This window comes from Syngnathus floridae, chromosome 1, assembly GCF_059516105.1.
Source record: "Syngnathus floridae isolate MCC-2025c chromosome 1, RoL_Sflo_1.0, whole genome shotgun sequence".
In the NCBI taxonomy this organism is placed as follows: Eukaryota; Metazoa; Chordata; class Actinopteri; order Syngnathiformes; family Syngnathidae; genus Syngnathus; species Syngnathus floridae.
Window position 1 is genome coordinate 16,408,110 of NC_142413.1, and position 22,781 is coordinate 16,430,890.

Sequence of the window (22,781 nt, forward strand, 5' to 3'; positions counted from 1 at the left end):
CACAGCTTCCCCCGCAGCGGTCCTTGCGCTCTTTCGCATATAGCAAAGTGACAGTACAGATAATCTTACCTCCAATAGAAAGACCATAACACTATGTGTGGGAGTCAGGAAATTATATTCACTTCACAAATAGTCAAAACGTAAAGCTTGCTGGTTGAGCTGTGTGGTCAACTTGTAGCTTCTCTTATCCGCAAGACCAAGTAAAAAGTGAGTCTGACACTCAAACTAGACTCAAGGTCATTCAGATGTAATATGGATTGTTTCTGACTCAGGGGTTTGATTGCAAATAATGGCATGGTGACATCTCTTCCCTGAATAAAAAACTGCACGTGAAGAGCACCTGAAATTTGTTTCTCAAAACGTTTGTCTCTTAAACAGAAAGGAGTATCAGTGCATCGATGATTTGCTTTGCTTTCAAAAGGTCAAAACATGTCTATATACGCAAAATATGACAATGTTTTTTTTTAAACTTTGCACTATTACACAGTCTACACATGTCTAACCTGAAGCTTTCCCTGAAGGTTGGTGAGTAATTGCGAGTGCATGTCATTTAAAATTTGAACAATGGAGCTCAATAACATCTCTTTCCATTTCCCACTAGTTTGTTCTTTCTTTCCTGACACAACCGATGCCTCATCATCACTCTTCCACAATGTCAGCTGTCGCCCTTACCCAATTTTTCTGCATTGCCCTGACCTGAATCTTCTTGTCCTCCACTACTTCTGCTTGTGCTTTTACTGTCATGCCAGAATTCATCTGACAGCAAGAGTCTCGTCTTGAAGCCTTAATGCCATTTTCTTTCAGTTAAAATTTAAACGCGGTTGAAGCAGCTACTTTAAGAAACAGACCAAGCATAGTTGTCAGAAAACAGCATAACACAAATGGTAGTGATATTACGCCATGCATTTTAAATTCATCAGTAACTGAATTTCTTTAAACTTTCACCTTTCTAAGTGGCACACTATCATGTTTTATATCCTCAAGCACCTAACAAAACACTACTCGAGTGTGAATAACATTTTTCACCCAACACATTGCAAAATCCAGTGCTGCCCTCAGATCAATTGTCACACAGATCAATTGTCACATTTCATTCCATTCAAGCAACTTAAGCAACTTATGTTGAGCCAACAATGTCCAGTTTTAGTCCCTTAAGCAACCCATACTAGTGGCCTGCAACATGAATTACAGACTGCGTGACAAGGACGCCTTGTTCAATCATGATCATGCGGTACATCCACTTTTTTCACAAATCAAAATCTTTCCAATACTATCAAAAAGATGTGTGGATCAGAATTTCTGGGTCCTCCAATTTGAGCAGCATGATCTAGCTCTGGTCAAGCAGGCCAGTTAATCAAGGCATTAACATGTATTTATAGATGAGGTTATACAACAAACACATGATGAAAGTAGTGCTTATATATTAAGCCTGCTACTGTGGCAGACGATGGTAGGATGACCAAGAAATGATCAAATAGAATACTGCAGGGTAGGAAGGGATATCTGGATCTCGAACACTGTCAGACTGTTATAAGTTACAAGAGCAGCAGTTCACATGCTGAATCCCAGCGCCATCTTATACAACCAAATGTGATGACACAACTGATGCAATTCAGCAGGACCATGGCTTAGCATTCTTTATGTGGCCACAGTCAGTAGGGGAAACCCCTGTGGATAGGCACTGGGATGACCTCCTGTAAATAGCAAAGACACATTCCTGGCGGTCCATTCGTTCTGCCTCGTGGTCTTTTTGGTCCGGATATCTGGAGCGGACACTCTTCTTTGAATGACTCCCCAAGGAGCTGAACTGCCTTGTTCAAATCCGGGAATTACTGTAGCTGTCAGGAATGTTCTTGCAAAAAGAGGTTATAAAGGTTCGGAAAGCAAAAGTTCAGCTTAAAAAGAATAAAATTGACGTGACAACTTTACAGCTAGCCTACTAGATGTCCCAAATTAGTTCTTGTTATTGATTGACTGAAGGCAACGTTTGATTGAAATGGACTACTATGACTGATGTCTACTGGGACACATTCTGAAGAGGAAATTACTCTGAGAATTGTGCCTGGAACACAACCAGGAATGTTTCACAGTCGCTATATTCTTTAATAGTTTTCTCTTTTAATATCTATTTATATATTTTAATATCATTTCATAAAATTGTTCATATGTTTTTCAATATATTTTGAAAGGGCAATTGGGAACAAAAATGATTGTATTATATTTATGTTATTGAACATGAAGATGATTTGCAATTTGAGTGCTTTAGCAAGAAACATGAAGTTGATGTATGTACACGATTTGCCTCTACAGCAAAAAAATGATGAATTTATTTAATTTTATTTCATCAGGTGGCTGGCACAAAATAAAATCACCTGGACCCAAAGACATTTTTTTAAGTAGACTATGAAATCACTTGTCTCTGGATCCAAATCATTTTATTTTTTTCAACCACTTGACAAAATAAAATGGAGTAAATTCAACACACTATTTTTTATCCAGCCAGTTCTGTCCCCCAGGTCTTGAGTTTGACACCTGTGTTTTATTGTGGCGCTTGAAGGTGTCTGGCTGTTTGCTTCTACTAGTGGCAGCAGAGCCCAGAGTGTGGAAAGAAAGCACCCAATACCAGGACAGTATGTCTGTAACTCAAGGACACATTACCAAACACAATGGCACTTTTTTCTTCGCTCCCCAGACAACTTTACTGAGCAATCAATTAGGGTACAGATAATGGATGGATGGATGGATGGATGGATGGATGGATGGATGGATGGATGGATGGATGGATGGATGGATTTTTATAACTATAAGAAACTCCCTCACCCCAGCAATTTCCTATTTCGTTTTTTTTTTTCATGCTCACATGTTATTTAACCTTCATTCTTTGTTTACAGCCTTGAGACCAACCACAAACTGACAAGTGATATGAACCCAAGTAATGGTAGTATTCTATCAAAGTGTGAACAATCAAGACACCATCGGTGCTCATTTCCCAAAATAAGACTGCACATTTTGAATATTAAAGTCCTTTGTTGTATTAGGAACAGTAGCATGATGGAAAGAAAGCTGCTTATTTCAAAGGAAATCTTGCTTGGTAATTCATTTTTATCCTACTCCGGTTATCTTTATTTTCATCATGTACTCAATCACGCAATTTCATTTAATATTGTGCATTTTTCTTCATGCTTCTTCATATTGCATCGGGTCTAGATTCCCTAAAGATTCCACAGTCATGAAGCAAAGGTAGCCAAAATATGACACAAATATGCTGCCACTCGATAAAATCTTGATACAGCGCGGGTATTGCATCTCATAAAATATAGCTAATCTAAACTGAAACTGTAACCATAACATCCCACAATAAAACCAAAGTACTAAACATTAGTGACTACTGGGCACTGTGTGTAGCGCCAAAGCAAACTAACCAATGTGCTATTTTAGGGCCAGCAATGAATCCCTGGGCGACTAAAGACGTGGAGTTCGTCTCACACTGGTGTCATTCGTTCAAACTGAGTACCTCACAAATGACGCCCACTGACAAGTCTCAATTTTGGGAGAAGAAAGCTTGCATAGTTTCAAACTAATTGCAGAGAATCAAAGGACAGTCAACAAAACAAACCCTGAATAAGAATGAATCAACCAATGCTCCATCGGTAAGCTTTAATATGTTTGAATGTGTTTGTGTGTTGATGCGCACATATTGCATACGAACTATAAATATTTATATCATGAAATGGCCCTAATCATTAGCTCGCTATGGGAGGAAATGCAGGAACCTGCCGGTTTTTGTGTGCTTTAAATTAGTCTCTTTAAAGAAATTCTGCAAATATGAAACGCTATCCTGAATTGAGCCTCAGAGCTATGCCAATAGACTGTGTCATCACTTTCCTCAAAAAGTTTCCCCTTGCTATTTGCATACATCGCATCTGCACCACAAATTAATACTTATGAGTGCTTATTCACCATATTTTTTTAAACAAACAAAGCAGTGTAATATGAAAGGTTTGCGTATGATAGGACCAAGTGGTAAATAACGTTTCAGTTAATCATTTAGATGAATTTATAAATCCTCTTATCATGTTGCATCTAGCAGCGACCTGTGGAAAACATTAATATTAATATAGATTATACTTCCAAATACAGCAATGTAAAAATATAATACATCTGGAAGAGCCTCAACATTCAGCCATATTTTAGCTTTTTGAAATAGTATTTTTGTAAAGGAAAGCTGCCAAGATGGAAATTTTGCTTGCTTTGAATGTTCTCTTGTTGAAACCTTCAGTGTACACATGGTAGACAGAGAGTCGTCAGTGAGAAACGCTGGTGAGTATGGCGCTTGTTCATGCTGACCAAAAAGGGCAGCCTGTGGTTTGGGTGGGAGGATTTCTGGACCATATGAACTACATTAACATTTTCTGCTTTTCTATTCAAATATAGCAAAAGAGATCTATTTCTGTAGGTCACTTGCAAAAAGAGGCGATCAGCACCTAATGAATGAATTGTAATCGAGGTATCTGAACAATGCTGTGAAACATACAAAGGAGATGCAGATAAGTACTGTGCCCTTCTTTCTGCAGAGCATTACGCTGACATCATAGCTTTTAAAAGCTTACAGTGTGCTTTCTCTTTAATTTGTGCACAATGCACAGATAGGGATTGATTTTTATTTAAATCTGTTCCTTCCATGACCCACCACACCCGTCCATACGTTGATGGCAGCACATAGGCAGTGGGTGTACATGTGCATGTGTGTATAGACTGAGGGTCTGCTCATGCGCACTTCTTCAAGTGGTACGATAAAAGCTTTTTACTCATCTTTTTCATTTTATGTCTGCATGCCCAAGTGATCTCCATCCCCAGCAGCTCTCCACACAGCGTGGTTTCCCTTTGGAAACACACTCACAGCCCTCTGTCATATCACACATCAGACCTAATATCATCCGTATCCACATCCCCCACACCTGTAAATACACATTTTCGAGGGCCATTATTTAGCCTCCCACACACACACACGCACACACACGCACACACACACACACACACGCACACACACCCACCCACCCACACACACACACTCACACACACGCACCGGAGGGCTTCCATTCTCTAACATTGACAGTGTGTGCATGTTTGTAGGCAATGCTCAAACAAGTGCTAAATAAGGAATAAACAATATAGTAAAAAAACAGAAAGAAAGCTGCTGTGAAGGAAGAAAATTTAACAAAAAGTGAGAAGTGGCAGAGTAGAACAGAAAATGGTTATTTGAACTTTGGTGTGGATTTGAAAAAACACAAACATGGAGCAAAATAATAATTGGTTAGTTTGTAACTAACGGCCGTTGTTCATCATTCAGGATTCATTTTCAACATACAATTGGTCAGTTTTCAACTAAATAATTTTGTATGAAGGTAGTGATTGCGAAGCTGTTCAACTATAAAATTAATTAATGCTTTTTTTTCCCTTATTTGACAGCTTGGTGCACAGGTAAAATATGACAAAAGGGAGTAGACCAGGAATCATCAACTGCCAGCTCGCTGGGGTCCAATCCGGCCCACCGAACCATCTAATCGGGCCCGCGAATGAATTCCATAATTATGATGATTACACAAAAAATATCTGTTAGAAGAAAAGCCTGACTCAACAAACCCTTGCGAATAAAATGGGAGCGTGAATTATGTTTATTCACAGCACATAACACGAATGTTTATTTAAAGGATACTGTGTATAATTTTGAGCTGGCTCACAACAATAAATAAATAGACAGACAGACAGACAGACAGACAGACAGACAGACAGACAGACAGACAGACAGACAGACAGACAGACAGACAGACAGATAGATAGATAGATAGATAGATAGATAGATAGATAGATAGATAGATAGATAGATAGATAGATAGATAGATAGATAGATAGATAGATAGATAGATAGATAGATAGATAGATAGATAGATAGATAGATAGATAGATAGATAGATAGAATTCACCTTTATTTAATATCTGTTAGTCAAGAATTTTAAAACACTATGTAATTGTCAGACTGCAGTATTTTTATTCCATTCAAGCCACATCTGTTTGTGTTATACTAAGGACTGCATTAACAGGATTGTAATATTGTGTTGATGTTGTTGTTCATGTTAATTTCAAAATCTTCTGTGCCACATTTTGCTCTTACTGTATTAGTGCTTTTAGGCATTGAGTACACATAAACAGTGACAATGTGTGCACTCGTGCACAAGCTCAATTTAGCTAAAGTGGGAGTGAAGCCGGAGTGGGAGCGGATGTGATGCACACATCACACGAAATTAAACATTGCCTTAGGAGCTTGGCTTGGCAGGGGAAGCAGAGGATACTGCTGGAAGGTGGCTTGAGGGGGGTGAAGAAAAAGAAGGGCTGAAGGAACCGAAGGAAGTGGGAAGACCATCTTTTCCCAAAACAGGAAATAATCCAATAGAAAAAATGCCTGAAAAATCTTCTGCAATACACTTATGTACAATGATCAGGCACACATACACTTGAGCTCTGTCAAAACCTTTTACAAAGGCAATGCTAGCAGAACTTAACACACTTCAAACCCTCAAGCGCTTAAGCTTGGGGACATAAAAAAGACAATGTTTAAATTGAGAGAACAAAGACATTTGTATCTGATGCGATCAACTGTATTTCACACAGTTCTGAAATTTCATCAGCATTTTGGGGTTGTGTAATCCTCTACTCTCTTTTAGTGCCCATTTCCTTCGTTCCTTTGAAATTTCCAAGGGGAATAATTATTTTGATTGTCATTATGTCACACTTTTAAATGTATATTAACCAAATTTGTCACAGTAGTAAACATGGCAAGCACACACTGGAGCAGGAGCTTTGGGAACATTTTCTTTTAAGAGTTTCAATTCCTAGTTTAAGACAACCACAGCCATCTACGCTAGACATGATCACATTTTGTGACCAAACATTAGAAATGTGCTTTAAGTATGATGCCATTGGGTTTCTTTAGTTTTGATCAGAAATAAATCACTTCATTGTTTCCTCGCTCAAAATGACCTAAAATAAATCCATTAATGCACAAGCATATCAAAGAATGACACATGCGCTTATAGGCCTGCCGATTAAAAGGCACAATTGACTACTTCTAGGCAAAGAGCTCTGCTCATCAGCGGCCAGGACAATACTCACCCTACTGCTGCAGCAGAGCCAGAATTCCGCCTTTTATAGATTTGGCTCATGGTGGAATATCATGCTTGCTCCCCAAAGTGTGAGGAATCAGTGAACGTATGACTCCCAGTGCACACAGAGCAGGGGTAATAAAGAGGTCAAAAATCAGATGACGTGAGGACAGCATTGACCACAGCTAACAGAGGGCACTTGTTTAGCTGCGGTAGCTCATTTTAGTGCATGTATAGTCATGTGTGAAAAAAACTAACCCTTCACTTGTTTTTTTAATATTATTTCAATGTAGTCAACAAAATAAATGCATTTATCGGGTTTTAGAATCATCTAACTATAACCTGATATTCACGTCAAATACAGTATTGGTTTAACAACCAAATATTCCGGAAGCTCAAAGAAAATGTGTGGAAACACCAGTTTAATTACAGAGAAGCCTTCTTATTTTTTGCTAGAACGTAAAAAAGTAAACATGCAGCAAATCAAAATATTTGATTAATTTATTATCAGGAAGGCTGTGCCAAATTGTATTACTTTCCTGAGGTTATACTTGCCAACGTTAAGAACTGCAATAGCTAATGCCCATTGATATTCCAAAGGTTTTTACTAAGATGACGATCCATGATTGAAAATGGACATATGTGGTTTTCCTTGGTAGGCGCCACTTTACGCATAAAAAGGTACCTTTCACTTTATAGAAAACTTTCCCCCCTCCAAAATGGAGTAGAAAAAAAGCTGGGTACATAAATCCCTTCTTGACCTACATCTTCCATGATAGGATGCCCGAGTAAGGCCTCCTGCATGATTGAAAACCAGATTATTCATTAACTAATACTTGACAGCTCTACAGTAGAGCTAGGACTCGGGCTCCCTCTGTCCCAGATGCAGACAAGATGGAGGATTTTTAAGTAGAGAAAGTTCAAAGCCTAGGCTGCGGGGAGCTTTCCAAAGAACCACAAGAAAGCCATGAAGTGGGAGAGAAAGCATTAGGAGTGCCAGCTACTTCTTCCTATAAACTCTCCCAGTCTAAAAAGAATGAGGTGGCAGGATCACGTGTTAGCAAAAATAAACACAGTTTTCCTGTGGGTTAAGCTGATGATGCAGCAGGTTGAATTTTGCCGACATGATGAATGCTAAAGTAAGCTAGACACACAGAATTTAGGGATTTAATTTTCTCTAAAACCAAATTTATGTTGTAGCTGAGAACTACCATTCAGTTTCCCTCGAGATCGGTTGTGGCACACTTAAGAAAATACTTGCTGTCAATGCTGCTAATGCAAGGCATATTTCACATGGTAATGTTCACCTTAATACAGATTTACTGATAAACTGGGAAAAAAATCAGATGATAGGAATTACCATAATTATAATTAGTACCCAATTTAGTCTGATTGCAGCACTATATCGTTTGGCGCATCAATTGTATACCACAGTATGAAACAAACAAGGAAAGGACTAAATATCAATCACTGACGACAAAAACGACAAAGAAAGACAAGAAGAAGAAAAAACAAAGAAGAATACGATGTGAGTCGGGCAGAAGTACAACCCTTTGACACAACCGTTACTACCTACTATTTAAAAAAGTCAGACCCGTCAGGTCGCTCAGCATGAGTTCAACTTCAATGATAGCTCGCTCGTTGGTGGTAGAATTAGCTCCAGCTTGTACCACTCTGTTGTTTTTTCAACCTGACTCAGCGCTCTCTCTCTTTACGATGAGACTCTGAAAGCTTAGCGGTCACATGGAATGCCAGCTCATCGACTATTATGATGACTGCCTCCCCTATTGCTCACCGCCTGTCTCCGCTCACCGGCACACAGTCCTAAAAGCTGGCCTTTGTCTTTCTTTCTGATGAAATGTGATGATGTGTGTGCACATTATGGGAATGAGGCAGGACTGGTTCTCATGAAATTTTTAACGGTTGGGAATAACACCCAAGGATATTGTGACAAATTGTGAGATATAGGAATGGGGATGGTGGCGTTTCTAGATAAATCATTTTAAACAAAGTCAGGTCATACTTTTTCACCATTAAAATACAATAAATGATTAATATTGGCAAAGTGAAAAACTAACATGAAAGACTTACTTTGAGCTTGTCAAAACGTTCGGTGAGCGAGGACACCTGGTGCTCCCGGTGACGCCCGACCAGTTTGCAGAGGGCACAAATGAGCTGGTCATCCACCAGGCAGTACATGTTGACCTTCTCGTTCTCGTGCTCCACGCAGGTCAGGCCGCGGAGATGCGTGTCCGGCACAGGCTCCACCAGGCGGTGGCTCGTGAAGGGCTTCTTGTTGGGGTGCGTCGCTCGCAAACAGCGGTCACAGTACGATACCTCGCACGTGACGCACGTCTTGACGGCCTCGCGAGGTGGGTCCTGCTCGCAAAACTGGCAGCAGATGCGCAGATCCATTTTCGCCACAAACGCCGGGCTGTGGTTGGCGTTTGTGTGGTTAATGTGATTGGTGTGATTGGCGTGCGGGTGTTGGTGGGGGTGGCTGGAAGTGGCCGGGCTGCTCCGGGCGCTGCTTCCGCTCGTGCCACCGCCACCACCGCCGCCAATTGTTCCTGCTATTGTGCCGCTAATGGTGGCGGTGTAGGGCCGCTGCAGGCGCCGGCTTTCAGTAGGCGAATTGGGGCCGCTCAGGGAGGCCTTTTGAAAGCGGTCTATAATGTTCTGCAGCGTCACATTGCGCTTAAGCCCCTCCAGTCCGCGGTGATTCAGCGTGATGACGTAACGACAGGTGGGGCACTGAAAGGCCGAAACAGATTCAAGCGGCTTGCTGGATGAGCAGTGTGAAACCAGGATGCGGTGGGCACAGTTGAAGCACAGGCTGTGGGCGCACGGTAAGAGCAGAGGGTCTTCAAACAACTCCAAACAGATCGGGCAGGTTAGCTCAGACTCCAGTGTTTCCATCTTCAGTTGAACCTATCTAAAGACAAAATCAAATCCCACAGAAGCTGGCCTTTTACCTGTAATGAAGAAAGAAAAAACAAGGTCATGCAGTGCAGAACCACTTCAATGAACCCTCTATCATTAATAATGACCTTCATAAATTCAATAATTTACAACTAGAACAGATTTGATTCAGAGATCCAGGAATTTGAAGATGGGATTTTCCATCCATCCATCCATCCATCCATCCATCCATCCATCCATCCATCCATCCATCCATCCATCCATCCATCCATCCATCCATCCATCCATCCATCCATCCATCCATCCATCCATCCATCCATCCATTTTTTTTACATCAATGAAAAAAAGTACCAATGAGTATTTAAAAAAAAAAAAGTTTTCTTGTTTTCTAAAAACATTGAAATTAGGTTAAAATGCTATGCGGCAGACAATTTAGAAAATACAGATCAAATGTAGTGTTCAAATGGGTAAATGCTTTGTTTGGTTAAATTGAGACCATGAGCACGTGACAAGAGCAAGATCAAGGGTCAAGGAAAGCTTGCCCATGAATTTTACGTAGCAGCCAACCAGGAAGTAACTGGGAGGCATTTCCCGCCGCTTGGTCTATTGCTGTTGGCACACAATGATCACTCAGCCATCCCTATCTTATTGGATGCACCTTCTGATGCCACCCAAATACTGCTTTAGAATTTTACATTTTTCAATTGGCTTGATCAGGTTGGCTCCACACTAACAATTACGTTTGCTGCTCATCTCCGTGACGCTGTGCCGTAGTCCGTCAACAGGTGTCCGAAAAGTGGACAGCTTGCCCTTAAAGAATTGTGTTAATCACAGGGTCCCATATTGCAAGTCAGAAGTGGGCCCAACCTCTGGTGCCCATTTGAGAACCATGACAATATTTTTACATGCATGTCTGGTTATATATGATCATAAAGAGAACAAACCGATGCTTTATTTTTAGTAAATGTCTTCTTCACCAGAGTGTCTTACAACATAAAAACTATTAACAAAAACAACAAGATAGGAATCATCTGATTTAGGTCATCAAATTGATAGCATGGGTTTTTCTGTTTATCATCCAAACTAGAGAATGAATCAGCAGTCTGGCCATCTCGTGCCCAAGCGATGCAACGTTAATGTGACTGTGCTTAACGGAGCATAGTGTTATAATTAACACCGCACTTTAACACACCATCAGCAAGTCTATTAAGCCTCGGCCGTGTCACTCTGGGGAAACAATGCAGACAGTAAGGGGAGCCACTTAGGGCCAGAGCTGCACAGTAAAAGTGGTCAACACATGCATGCACACAAACACAGACATACACACAAAGACACACGTGCTCACACACATTTATCAGCATAGTTATTGTTGCCACTAATCCAAATTAAAGCAAAACATGAAATCACATTTGTACAGCTCCAGCATGACAACCTTTCGATGCACTTTGAGATTTCACTGAAATGTTAAGAGCATTATATGGATGAAGTAACTGAGCAGAGAGCAAATCTGGGCTTCCCTGCTGAAGCTACGCCCATCACCTGACTCCGGATAAGCAGTATAAAATGGGTAGATGGATTATGTAATGTTTTAAATCACCTTCTATACCGTCTACTGAAAAGTGGATAATGTGGGTATTTTCTTAAGTGGCTGTGTTGATCGTTCACACTTGCGTGCATTTTGGAACCTGAGACTACACGCTTCAGTATTTCATCCACAATTAGGCCTACATACTGATAATTGCGAATTTCATTGAGTATTTTTTCAAGTCAGGGCCAGTGTCGGTTCTGACAAGGCCACCATAACTTTGTGTCATGTCTCCACTTCGCTCTCACCCTGCTTGGCCGGCTGATACGCCCTTCACGCTAGTCGTCTTGAGCGCGCGTCGCCAATGCGGAACTTTTTGTCCCCTTCCAGGTGACTGATTTAGGCAGCACAAGTGCCCTCTATTGACAAACCACCAATGATGGATTGGTAAATTAAAAAAACAGGTCACACAGCATCAGATAATGACTAAAATCATTTGAGATCAAGGGCCTTCAATCTGACAAATTCATGGTTTTCCACATCCTATGACACCCAACACGTCCCTCACCATAACAACAACCACGTTCCCAGTACCCTCCCTTCCTCAAGTGCATCTCGAGGCTAATGCTCTCGTGAATTTCCACTTTCACAACAGGACAGGAAAAGAAGTGGGGAATCGCATTGTTTGAAAGTCCTGGAGAGTGACAAAACAATCAAAAGGAGCAGCAGTAGCCATGGAAAACAGACTTTGGATACATTGGCACATTAACCCCCCATGGTATTGGAAAGACTATATTTGTAATCCCATCATGGAAAAACACTCATCTACTCTGAGGAACTAAATTACACCTTTAGCTAAGGCTTATTTTAGACATTTTTTTTTTATTGGGGACAGTTTATGTGGCAAAGATGTTATCATTTAATATATGCTTGTAAATCAAAGCCTCCAAATCGTGAGTCTGGCACAAGTCAAATCACAAATCAAAATTTTCTCCATCTGCATCATAGCCTGTCTCACTTAGTCAAACAAGGAGCTTTCATTCTCTAGTTTATGACGTAACCAAATACCAAGCGAGAGGCCAACACACCACGTTCCGAGAACTCACTAGCCTGTTTGTCCAATTCAGAGACATCATTTCCATTTCGTCCAAGAACACAAGTCATGTATATGAACAAGCTGCATGAATACTTTCATTCTTGACCATGTCGGCAAACATAACTCTTAAACCCGAAACATGGCATTTCCCCTAATGCGCTTAACGGAGCTTTTAAACCTTTAAGAAGCAGCACATTGTTTAAGTGGATCCAGCGGAATTCAGGAACCTTATCGGATTGAATTTTGGACATTTTATTTCCAGTTCTTTTGGGAGTTTGCGTTTCAGTGTGGGACCAGCCGTTTTACTTGTGAACACCCCGCAAAAAAACCTGCTGACTCTAAAATACAAGATTACATACACACATATTGTTTTAAACTTGTGTCCTTAGCAGTCTTAGATGCCAGCAATATGCCTGCAAGCAGTTGCTTCACAGGATAAAAAGGAACAAAGGTATTAGCACCCCCCCATCCATTCCAAATGTTTCATATTTTCCTCTATTTTCCCCTCCGACTCCTAGCCTCAACCTGACTTTCCTCTCTTTCATTCTCATTCTTTCTCAGCCTTAGAAAAAGGTTGGTTTCATTCTAACGTTTGATGCCTGTTCTGAAAATATAAACAGTCGCACAGCCAAACGGGTGTTTCCATTCCCCCACTCACTGCACTCAGCAGCACGGTTTAGAAATGGCTTCCACGTCTGCACATGAAAGGTAACTTTCATGTATTTGAGGCGGTGTAATATCAAGTTACAAAGTAAAAACATTCCGGTGTGAGCTTTTGTCAATGTATAACAATTCAAATTATTTGAAACTAAACTTTTTACACTTCAAGGTCACTTTCCTACATCTGTTGTGGACTAAAAGAAAGGGCAGCAGCAGGCATAGATGCGGTTTCCATTCTGTGGTCCAATAGGTAGCACTTAATGGAATAACATGGGCTGGGCGTCTGCTGGGGGACAAGTCGCTGAATGTTCATGCCCTGTAGGTCAAACCCACAAATTAACAATATGCACAGTGTGTGTGTGCGTGCAAAGTTTTTTGCCTTCTCATATTTTGTATTCTGTATGGTTGAGCAAAGCATTAGCTTGGATTATGTATCCGTCACTTTTTTTCTACATTTTAGCTGTGTGTGGTGTGGATTTCACTGTCTGCTCTGTGTGCTTGCCTTGAATGGAAGACATGTTTGTTTTGTTCACGCTCCAACCCAGGTGTACGTTTGACAGTTGTATTTGTTATTTTACCACTGCTAAATTGTTACACTTTAACCCATGTCTGTTGGAACCTTTGTTTAAAACTACCAAATGGATTTCACTAAAATGATGGAGGTGGTGGAGGATTTTTGCATAGACCAAAAGAAACGTCATTTTGGTTGATTTGGTGGCTGTCAACTGTCTCAATGATTGTGTTTTAAAAATTGAAAATGCTAGAAAATTGATGCCCATCGAATGGTTTTATGCAGTTGTACCTGGAAATAAAAAATCAAGTCAGATTGTGACAATGGCCTTTCCACTCCTACCTCTAAGAATTTCCAGCCAGTGCATCATAAATTTACACAGTCAAAAGCCTTCTCATCTCTTTGGGCTGCAGAGGATTTAACGGGAAACATCACTGTGGTGCAACCACACTCTTGCTTCTAGTGATGCTTACATTATGAATGTGTTTTTGTCCACATGAACTGAGGAAGATGGGACCACAGCTTATTACATATTTAGATGTGGCCAAGCGTGCAGGAAAGACCAAGATGAATAGAGCTCATTGGCATACAGCCTAGGATCCCGTGTTTTGCAGGTATAGCCCCAAAAGTTAATCTTATTCAGAAACTAAATATAATCGAACGACAATATTTAGAATAAAGCTGTAATATAAAATACTACATCATTCTTTATGAAACTCGTGCTCAAAGCAAGTGTCCAAAAAGATCAGGAATCTTTATCTTAATGCAAGTTAGCGTTTATTGCTTCTATTAACAAAGTCGCGGCTGTTTCGTTTGTACTTCAACATCTTTTAAGACAACAGACAAAGAGAAACAACTTATCACCTGAACGAGTTGAATGCGGTGGTTTGTTTGCGGCGTACTCAAGTCCCGAGTTGAAGGTACTAACAGAGAAGGTATCAACTGGCAAATGAGGGAAGTAGACACATAGAAAGAAACACACAGATTTTGAACTCATATTTTTTAGTTATTTGTGAGAACTATGAACAAGACAAGGATGAATAGTCAATATAGCAACCTGCCAGGCAATTTGGGCCAACAAAAAAAGCTTGAAAAGGGCATCCTGGGCATTTTCAACTCCAATTATCTTATAAACCCAATAAAAGGACATGAAAGGTTTTTAAAAAAACAAACAAGCAAACAAACAAAAGAAATGTGTGGGGAGAGACTTAATATTGTGCGATGGCGCATTTTTTGGAGACATTTTAATCATTTCTCAGTAAACAATGCTGGAACTGTATTTACTTTTGTGTTTTCTAAATCCAGACACATACAAGAATGTTTGATAAGTGTACACTTTGCAGTTTACCAAATTTGGCATCAATCAATCTTGAAGGAAATCCTTATCAACTTGTACTATTGTAATATTTTTTCAAACCTGTTAATATTAGTATACAGTGATGACTATCATCGATGGTAGAGCATGTAGTACAAGATGATGAATTCAAGAAGTGCTAAGAAACCAAGAAAGCAAACTTGCTAGTGTTTACAGTTGACACTTTATCAGATTTGATTTAATACCACGATCATGACTACGAGTGTGTGAGAGAGAGCATGACACTTTCTTACAAGCTTACCTTTTACTGGAATTTTCTATAAATATGTAAATATACCCCAGACTTGAGTGGGGGGGGAAATGCAATCTGTGCCACATAAACGGCATTGTGGGCTTCCCAAAACAGAATCTTTTTAGAGAGTAATTGCTATTCCTAAGACACCCACACAAACAGTATATTCAACTGGAAAAGACATTCAAGAAAAAAATCCATCTGTATTAAGATTGATGATACATTCCTGGGTTAAATTGCCGTAAATTGCACAGGATTCTGTGCAAAAATGAGGCAGATGGCTAATCCATGAGATGTCAGATACATTAATAACACACTGACCACATGGATGATATGGATTACATGCTTTTCAAATGTCAAATTAATGCAAAATGTGACACCAAACAGTCAGTGACAGTGTTTTGGTGTGACAGCACTTAGACTGTCCACTTGACACAAAAACAGTACAGACAAAAGATAAGCTTGCTGGAATTGCCACGTTCACACACTCAGATTCATTTTGGCAGACACTATATTTTTATATTTCATACATCACTTGGATTGTTTTGTCTTGTGCCACGGTGTGATGTTATGATACTTCACTCAAAAAATTCACAATATCTTAGCAAAAATGTCTAAGAAATGGTGACCTTATCTTAAGTGTTCAACATATCATTATATGAGAAAAATATTCCACTATGAAAGTCACGACTCCATTAAAAAAAAAAAAGAAAGCTTAAAAAAATGGGGTGGCTTGAACAACTGCCATGTAGGAAATACAGTAATTCTACAATTAGATAATAATGTAGGCCTGTCACTATCAAATATTTTTATTCAATTATTCTATCAATTTTCCATTGATTAATCAAATAATCATTATTGTTTTGTATTATACTAGTTAACAAAATACATCTTTTTTCAATTACTGTAGATCTTTGTGGTTGTTTTGTGGGCGGTATTACTTAATGATTTATCAAAACCAAATAAAAGATAATTAAGTAATACCACACAGGAGGTAATGATGCACTCGATGTTTGTGAAAGAATTTGGATAGTTGATAATTATACAATATTTACTGTTGAGATGCTGAAACCAGAGAGTTTTGACTAGTTTAGGTTAAACAGTCGCTCTAAACAATCAATCAATTATCAAAATAGTTGTTGACTCATTTGATGGTCAATTAATTGCCAATATTATTTAATTCTGGCACCGCTAGTTAGGTGTAATTAAGTGTGGCCATTTGAGTCACATGTTCAATGTAAACCACAATATATTTATGCCTAAATTATTCATTTTTTATTATTAAAATTGTATTGTATAGTTTTTAGGTATTAATATTAGCAGGGTTGACCCATTTTAAATGTGGAATGATGGTGCTAATGTAAACAGGCTCCATCAACGCATTCATATGAGAGCTACTTCAATAATTCTATAAATTGAGTCACAATGCAAGCATGTTTTTACCCCCTTCTAAATTTAATACATCCATGGAGAGCACTTGCTACTTCAACTCAAGAAGAGGCACCATTAATAAAGCAAGATGTGTTACTAGGCCTCTCAGTTATTCATGATTGCTAGAAAAGCGGAAGGGGGCAGATGGAGAATGCATGCAAGAGTAAACTGAGAGCGATGACCAGAAAAACAACAAGGTCAAGAGAAATCAGCACAAAAATAGATCAAACTAAAAGGAGTGGTGAGGTGAGGTGAGAGGCACAGGGGAATAGTGAATACTTGTGATTGGGGTGACCCAACGGAGATTCCGTTCATTGGGGTGGGAGTGGTTCCGGTCCTCTGTTTAATATTACAAAGTCAGACTTGGCTATTTATACCACACTAATGTGCAGCATTTCCTTTGATGGGGGTCAGTACGCTATTGTCTTCCCCCGCTGCTGTTTGATTGAGTTTAACCTCAACTGCCTCACATAAATTTCTTTACTAATTACTTTAATTAATTAATGAACACTCATTTCTCTCATCTACAGGTGCTCGCTGTAACAAATCATGGGTGTTTGCAGACAACTGATGATTTTCAGAGTCTATGTGGCAAATGCGGTGGAGAAGTTGCGCTAAATTTGTGTGGGACACGGAACAACCGCGAAATGTCTCATAACCCGAATGTTTAAAGCTGTGTTTCCATTATTTCACTTTAGAAACTAGGCATAAATGTAATAAAAAAGTATGAATGATGAATGTTGAGTAAGAACTGAATAACAATGATCTTAATATCAATTCTCGGCCTATATAATTGAAATTGAATATTTGCAGCTAGGGCAGCTGTTGCATAATTGGGAACAGATGACCACACAGGATTATTGTAACGTCTGCTATCTGATGAAAAAGCAAATTTTTTTGTTTGACCAGTCACTATACATATCACTGTATATATATCACTGTCATAGATAGGAAAATATTCATGTGAGTTGACACACCGGCCATAAAGTTTATCTGGTATTGGATCACGTTCCAATCAAAAGAACGAGCCACTGGAAGCTGAACAACAAATAATGACGGCTTTAACGGTAACTCCATTTAGTAAATATTGGGTCAATTCAGCAACCCAACTCCAGTGTACTGCAGGAGGCCCTACAGCGCATGTCACATTTTTAACAAGAGGCGGCGATGTTTTATGCGCTCTAACCGTTGTATGCCATTTGAAACACCAGGGATAAAAATATATATATATATATCAATTTAACTCAATAACCATAAACTACTCATCATGCGCAAATAAAATCATATACCGGTACATACGTATATATTGAAATAGTTTTCTTATTTAATTTTTGTCCCTTTTAATGTGACTCAGCTGGGTGGTAGGGAGTTGCCCGAGCGACCTTTAGTGACGAGCCGCCACTGGCAGTAAAAATCCGAAATGTTGACACAAATATGATCACAAGGTAGGAGTACAAATGATGTAGAATTTTTGCGGGCTGTAAAACAATTGCAATTGCGCATTTGAGAACAAAAACACTTTTCGTCCCCTCCCAGTAGCCATGTGTCTGAGGCCAACATAAATCAATATGTTGTTAACTAAACAATAGATGCCCCACACAGACACTTTTTAAAAATAGTCAGTCTCAAGGGCCTTACAAAACCAAAGAGAATAACCATGAAGGTTAACATTGCCCACGCTACATCAGTGTTACAACTAACGATAACCTGGAGACCACCACGAAAACAAAAAAAAAACTTCCCAAAGCCTTATCGAAAGTCTATAACTAGAACCGTATTTTCAAATATTTCAGGCAAGCACCACTTAGAGGAGGGATATCTTGATATTGCAGGCAATAAATTGGGATGCTTCACGTCTGATTTGGGTGACTGACAATCTCAAATGGATGGGGAAGATGCTTTTAATGTGATTTGCTTGCAGAGTAAATGCATATGTATTTACTCCCTTTTTTAGGATTGGTTATTCCCTTTTTTGGATTGGATTCAACATCAATGGTGTTGCACTTACACCTCAATCATAGTGGGACAGAAAAAATAAATACAGTGAGTGCATCAACAGCACTTGTATAACGTATGTTCATGCATCCATTTCTATGTAGTGCTTGTCCTTGTTATTTTCCTCGGTAAGTAAAGCCATATCAATATGACTTAATGGAATTGTGACCAATCAATGACAGGCATTGGCTTATCGAATGGAAATTGTGAGAGGCAAAGCATCAAAAACAATTGAGCTAAGCATTTGAGTGTTGACCTTAGCCTTCTGCATTAACCCAGAAGCGATACGCTCCAAAATCAAAGGGATTCTTGTTGCTTTTTTTTTTTTTTGAAGTAATCGCTGAAAGCTTGAAGAGCATTGGTTGAAGACTTAACAGAATATGCTGATAGAAACATCTGAGGAATTGGCGGATCGAAACCAAATCCCTCACACTCACTGCTTTGCTTGGACTCCAATCACGTTTCCCCCTCCTCTATCCCGAACAGCCTCTTTGCTGTGTCCTACGTATTCCGGGCTAAATGTTGCACACCATTGTTACGCCTTACCAGTCTGTATCAGCACAAAGACAGAAAAAGGGGGCAGCTCTGTTCTTTGGCCCTTAATCCAGCAGTAGGGTGAGCCATAATGCCAAAGATTTGTGTAGCAACAGGGACAGTGAATGTTCAACATCATACTGAACCCACACTGTTGTGTTACATGTCACTCTCTCATAGCGGAACAAAACACTTGGGCAGCATCACCATAATTACTAGCAAATGGGCTTTGTTTCGTACATGATATGGCACTCCTCATAGATTGTGAGTACCTTGAAGCTGCTGGCTCTTCTTGTCCCCCTCATCCTCTCAGTTTCTTGGTACATATTTCTCTGCTTCAACTTTCCAATCAAAATGTCTCCCATGGCCAATGCCAACATAATCACTGTTGGTAAAATGTTTCTACAAAAGTTTGTACTGCGGTTGCAGGGTGTGCTGTACCTAAAAAAGTACCGAGATATTTTGCTGTAAGTTGCTGTATCTTTTTTATACCAACTAATTTTAAGAATGGACGCCAGTCAATCACAGACCCACAAATGTTACATATACTGTACGTCCTTGAAACCTTGATGGAAACACAACCTGAAGTAAAATTATGCATTTCTGTAAAAAGAAAAAATATACTTTTCCATCCTATGAACTTCGGTGGCATAGTCACCCCGTGAACACACCCCTCCCCCTGACAAACGTCTGAGCATCTCTGCCTGTCAAGAAGATAAGAGGTGTGGTAACTCAGAGAGCTTTAGGGTGATGATGCGATGGAAGTGTTCCTATGTGTGTGCGTGTGTGTGTGTGTGTCTGTCTGGATGGGGGTTGTTGACATGAGGTAGGGGTTGGGCGTGGGCCTATACTGCTGGTGCCAGCAGGTTGGATCATGGGAAACATATGCAGCGCCGCAGGAGAACACACAAGCAGCTGGCAGCTAACTAGCTGAGTGGAGGAGGTCAGCTGCCTCTTCATCCTCAGCTGCTGTTAGGCTGGGGTGGAGAAACAACACTCTCACTCACTCTTTCCTGTCTGGGTGGAATCACAAATCTCAAACTGGGCTCTTTTCCACTAAAAGCAGGGGGCAAAAAATTGTGTTTTGGCTGAGTGTTTACCTGACTACACAGTTTGGAAGACTGTCCTGAGTTATAGCCGACACATAAAGAAGCTTCTCAAAAATGGCAAAAACAAAAAGTCCCTTTTCACTACATCATGCTTGTTCGTCTGGCGCAAAACATGGTCTAGCTCTTCACAGGGGCAGGCTACACCAGTTGTTGAAGATGGTGGGATTGCAACAGAGTAAGAAAAGTAAATAAAGCAAGAGAAGCCAAGAAGTTACAGAGATGGCCCTCTGGCCTCTTGATTCTTTTATTGTATTCTGGGTCTCATGCGTTTCAGATTATAACTGGCAGTCGGTCTGAAGGGTGCACACTGCCTGCAGCTCACTGCTTTGTACTGCTTTAACATTTTCAAACATCATGTTTTTAAGTCAACACACCAATCGCACGGGTTTTAAAGTTAACAAGTCATCAATATCATTCTCTGCACAAACATTTGCAAGAGAAGCATCGTCTACAGTAAATAGTGTGTCACTTTTAGATGTAGTGTGACACATTCCCCCTAAATTTCAGTCATGTTAACAGTAAACAAAGCAGGTGCAAACCATGCACTTTGCTGTGCACCCCATTTGTGCACTGACTGAGCTGAATATACGAGAAGACTTTGAAGAGAAATTGTACGGCGGCAGAACGGGGCAGGCGAGCAAGTAATGCAAGAGGAAAAGTGGCAAGCCTAAAGATAAGACAGGCAGCAAAGAGACCATATGGAGCTTGGAGATATGTAGTATACTGTACGTCAGTCACTCTATATAGAAATTACTGCCAGGTACTGGGAGTGTACTGTTATACAGTATTAGGGGTAGATGATATGTTTCTATTTTTTTTCACCGCAGATATCGATACCTATTATTAGTAGAAAAGGAGGACAAAAAAACAATGACATTTGGGGCTGATATTCATTTACAATAAAAGTTATAATAAAGGGGTCAATAGCCTAAAGTTTTCTAGGGTTAATGAAGATTTTCAAAATTCCAATAAAACTGAAATAATATATATATTTTTTTACTCATCTTTGTTTTCAGTTCAAGCTACTGTCAATGCATACAAGCACTTATACGGACTGTGCTTTTAAATGAGGATCACTAGAGTACTGCACTATCCTATGTAAATTTACTAGGGCTGTCATTCTCGAAATCTTTTAGCATCCTTACGATTCTTCTATTGAATAATCAAGTCACAAAGAATGATCCCAACAGAGTCAGTCTGGTGTCACCACATCTTTTCAGATATTGCAAATAAGACTTGGGGTTGGAAAGTTTTAAGAAAGTAACACTAACAGAAAAGGATTTTATTCAATTGTTCAAAATCAAAGAAAAACAATCCAGCCAGGGATCATTAATGTGTGCTGGAATTATTCTGTAATGTTATAAAATATGTAATGTTATTAAATACAAATTAAATAGTAGGATAAGCAATTACTATCTGCTAGTGCTTGTGCATTTCTCCATATGGGTGAATGACCACTGTGTCAAAATATAAATCATAGATGGTCATGAATTTATTCTGATCAACTGAACATGGGAAGAGAGGGTCTAAGACAGACGGGATGCAAAAAAAGGACTCAAAATTCAGAAAACACACAGAATCGAATTTCCCCATTATAAAGAAATAAGAAAATAAATAGTCAAAATAATCTCCTCATCTCACTCCATCTGAGCCCCAAGACTCAACAAAATCTTACTGTGAACGATATCTCATAAAGTCTGCTGAGCTCAGGAGGATGACAGAGCACGGCGGAAATCAATGTTCACACATTCAGACCTGCAGGAGCTGAAATACAATTGTCACACTTTTCACCCTCTCTGGATAGATTCTGCATTTTATCACCATGTGGGAAGGTAAATATACTGTTGTATCAGCAAGTCAGGTATAGTTGTTTCAATGTTAGGGTGTCTTGTTCGTAAGCAATTAAGTGTTACTGCACTCTATAACGTAATAAAACTCTTGTGATTACAGAGCACCAGTAGGAGAGTTAAGCATCCTTCTGGAGGCAAACTGGGCATCAAACCGGCGCTCATTCCTCCCAGTCGCGCAACTCCATTATAAGCCCACCAATAATGAAACAAACGATAACCGTGATTTAAGAAAAAGTGTAATACAAACAGAAGATTTCTTTTTGTGGTTCGTACAGTCACAGCTTCCAAATATAGCCTTAAAATGTGAAATTAGTAAAGAGTAATAATAATTGATCGTGGCCCCCAATATTCCAATCTTGACCAGGGTCGTCCATAATTGAC

The 22,781-nt window shown here is 39.6% G+C and overlaps 1 protein-coding gene across 2 annotated transcripts in view; it reads right to left on the bottom strand.

Moving 5' to 3' along the window:
- The window catches only part of mid2 (midline 2), an 88,707-nt gene that overhangs the window by 36,466 nt on the left and 29,460 nt on the right, over positions 1-22,781 (bottom strand). For both annotated transcript variants that reach the window (XM_088379030.1, XM_088379022.1), the window contains one exon: positions 9,252-10,135. In XM_088379030.1, the coding sequence (XP_088235156.1) occupies positions 9,252-10,079 (828 nt within the window). In that variant the 5' untranslated portion in view covers positions 10,080-10,135. The remainder of the gene's footprint in view (positions 1-9,251; positions 10,136-22,781) is intronic.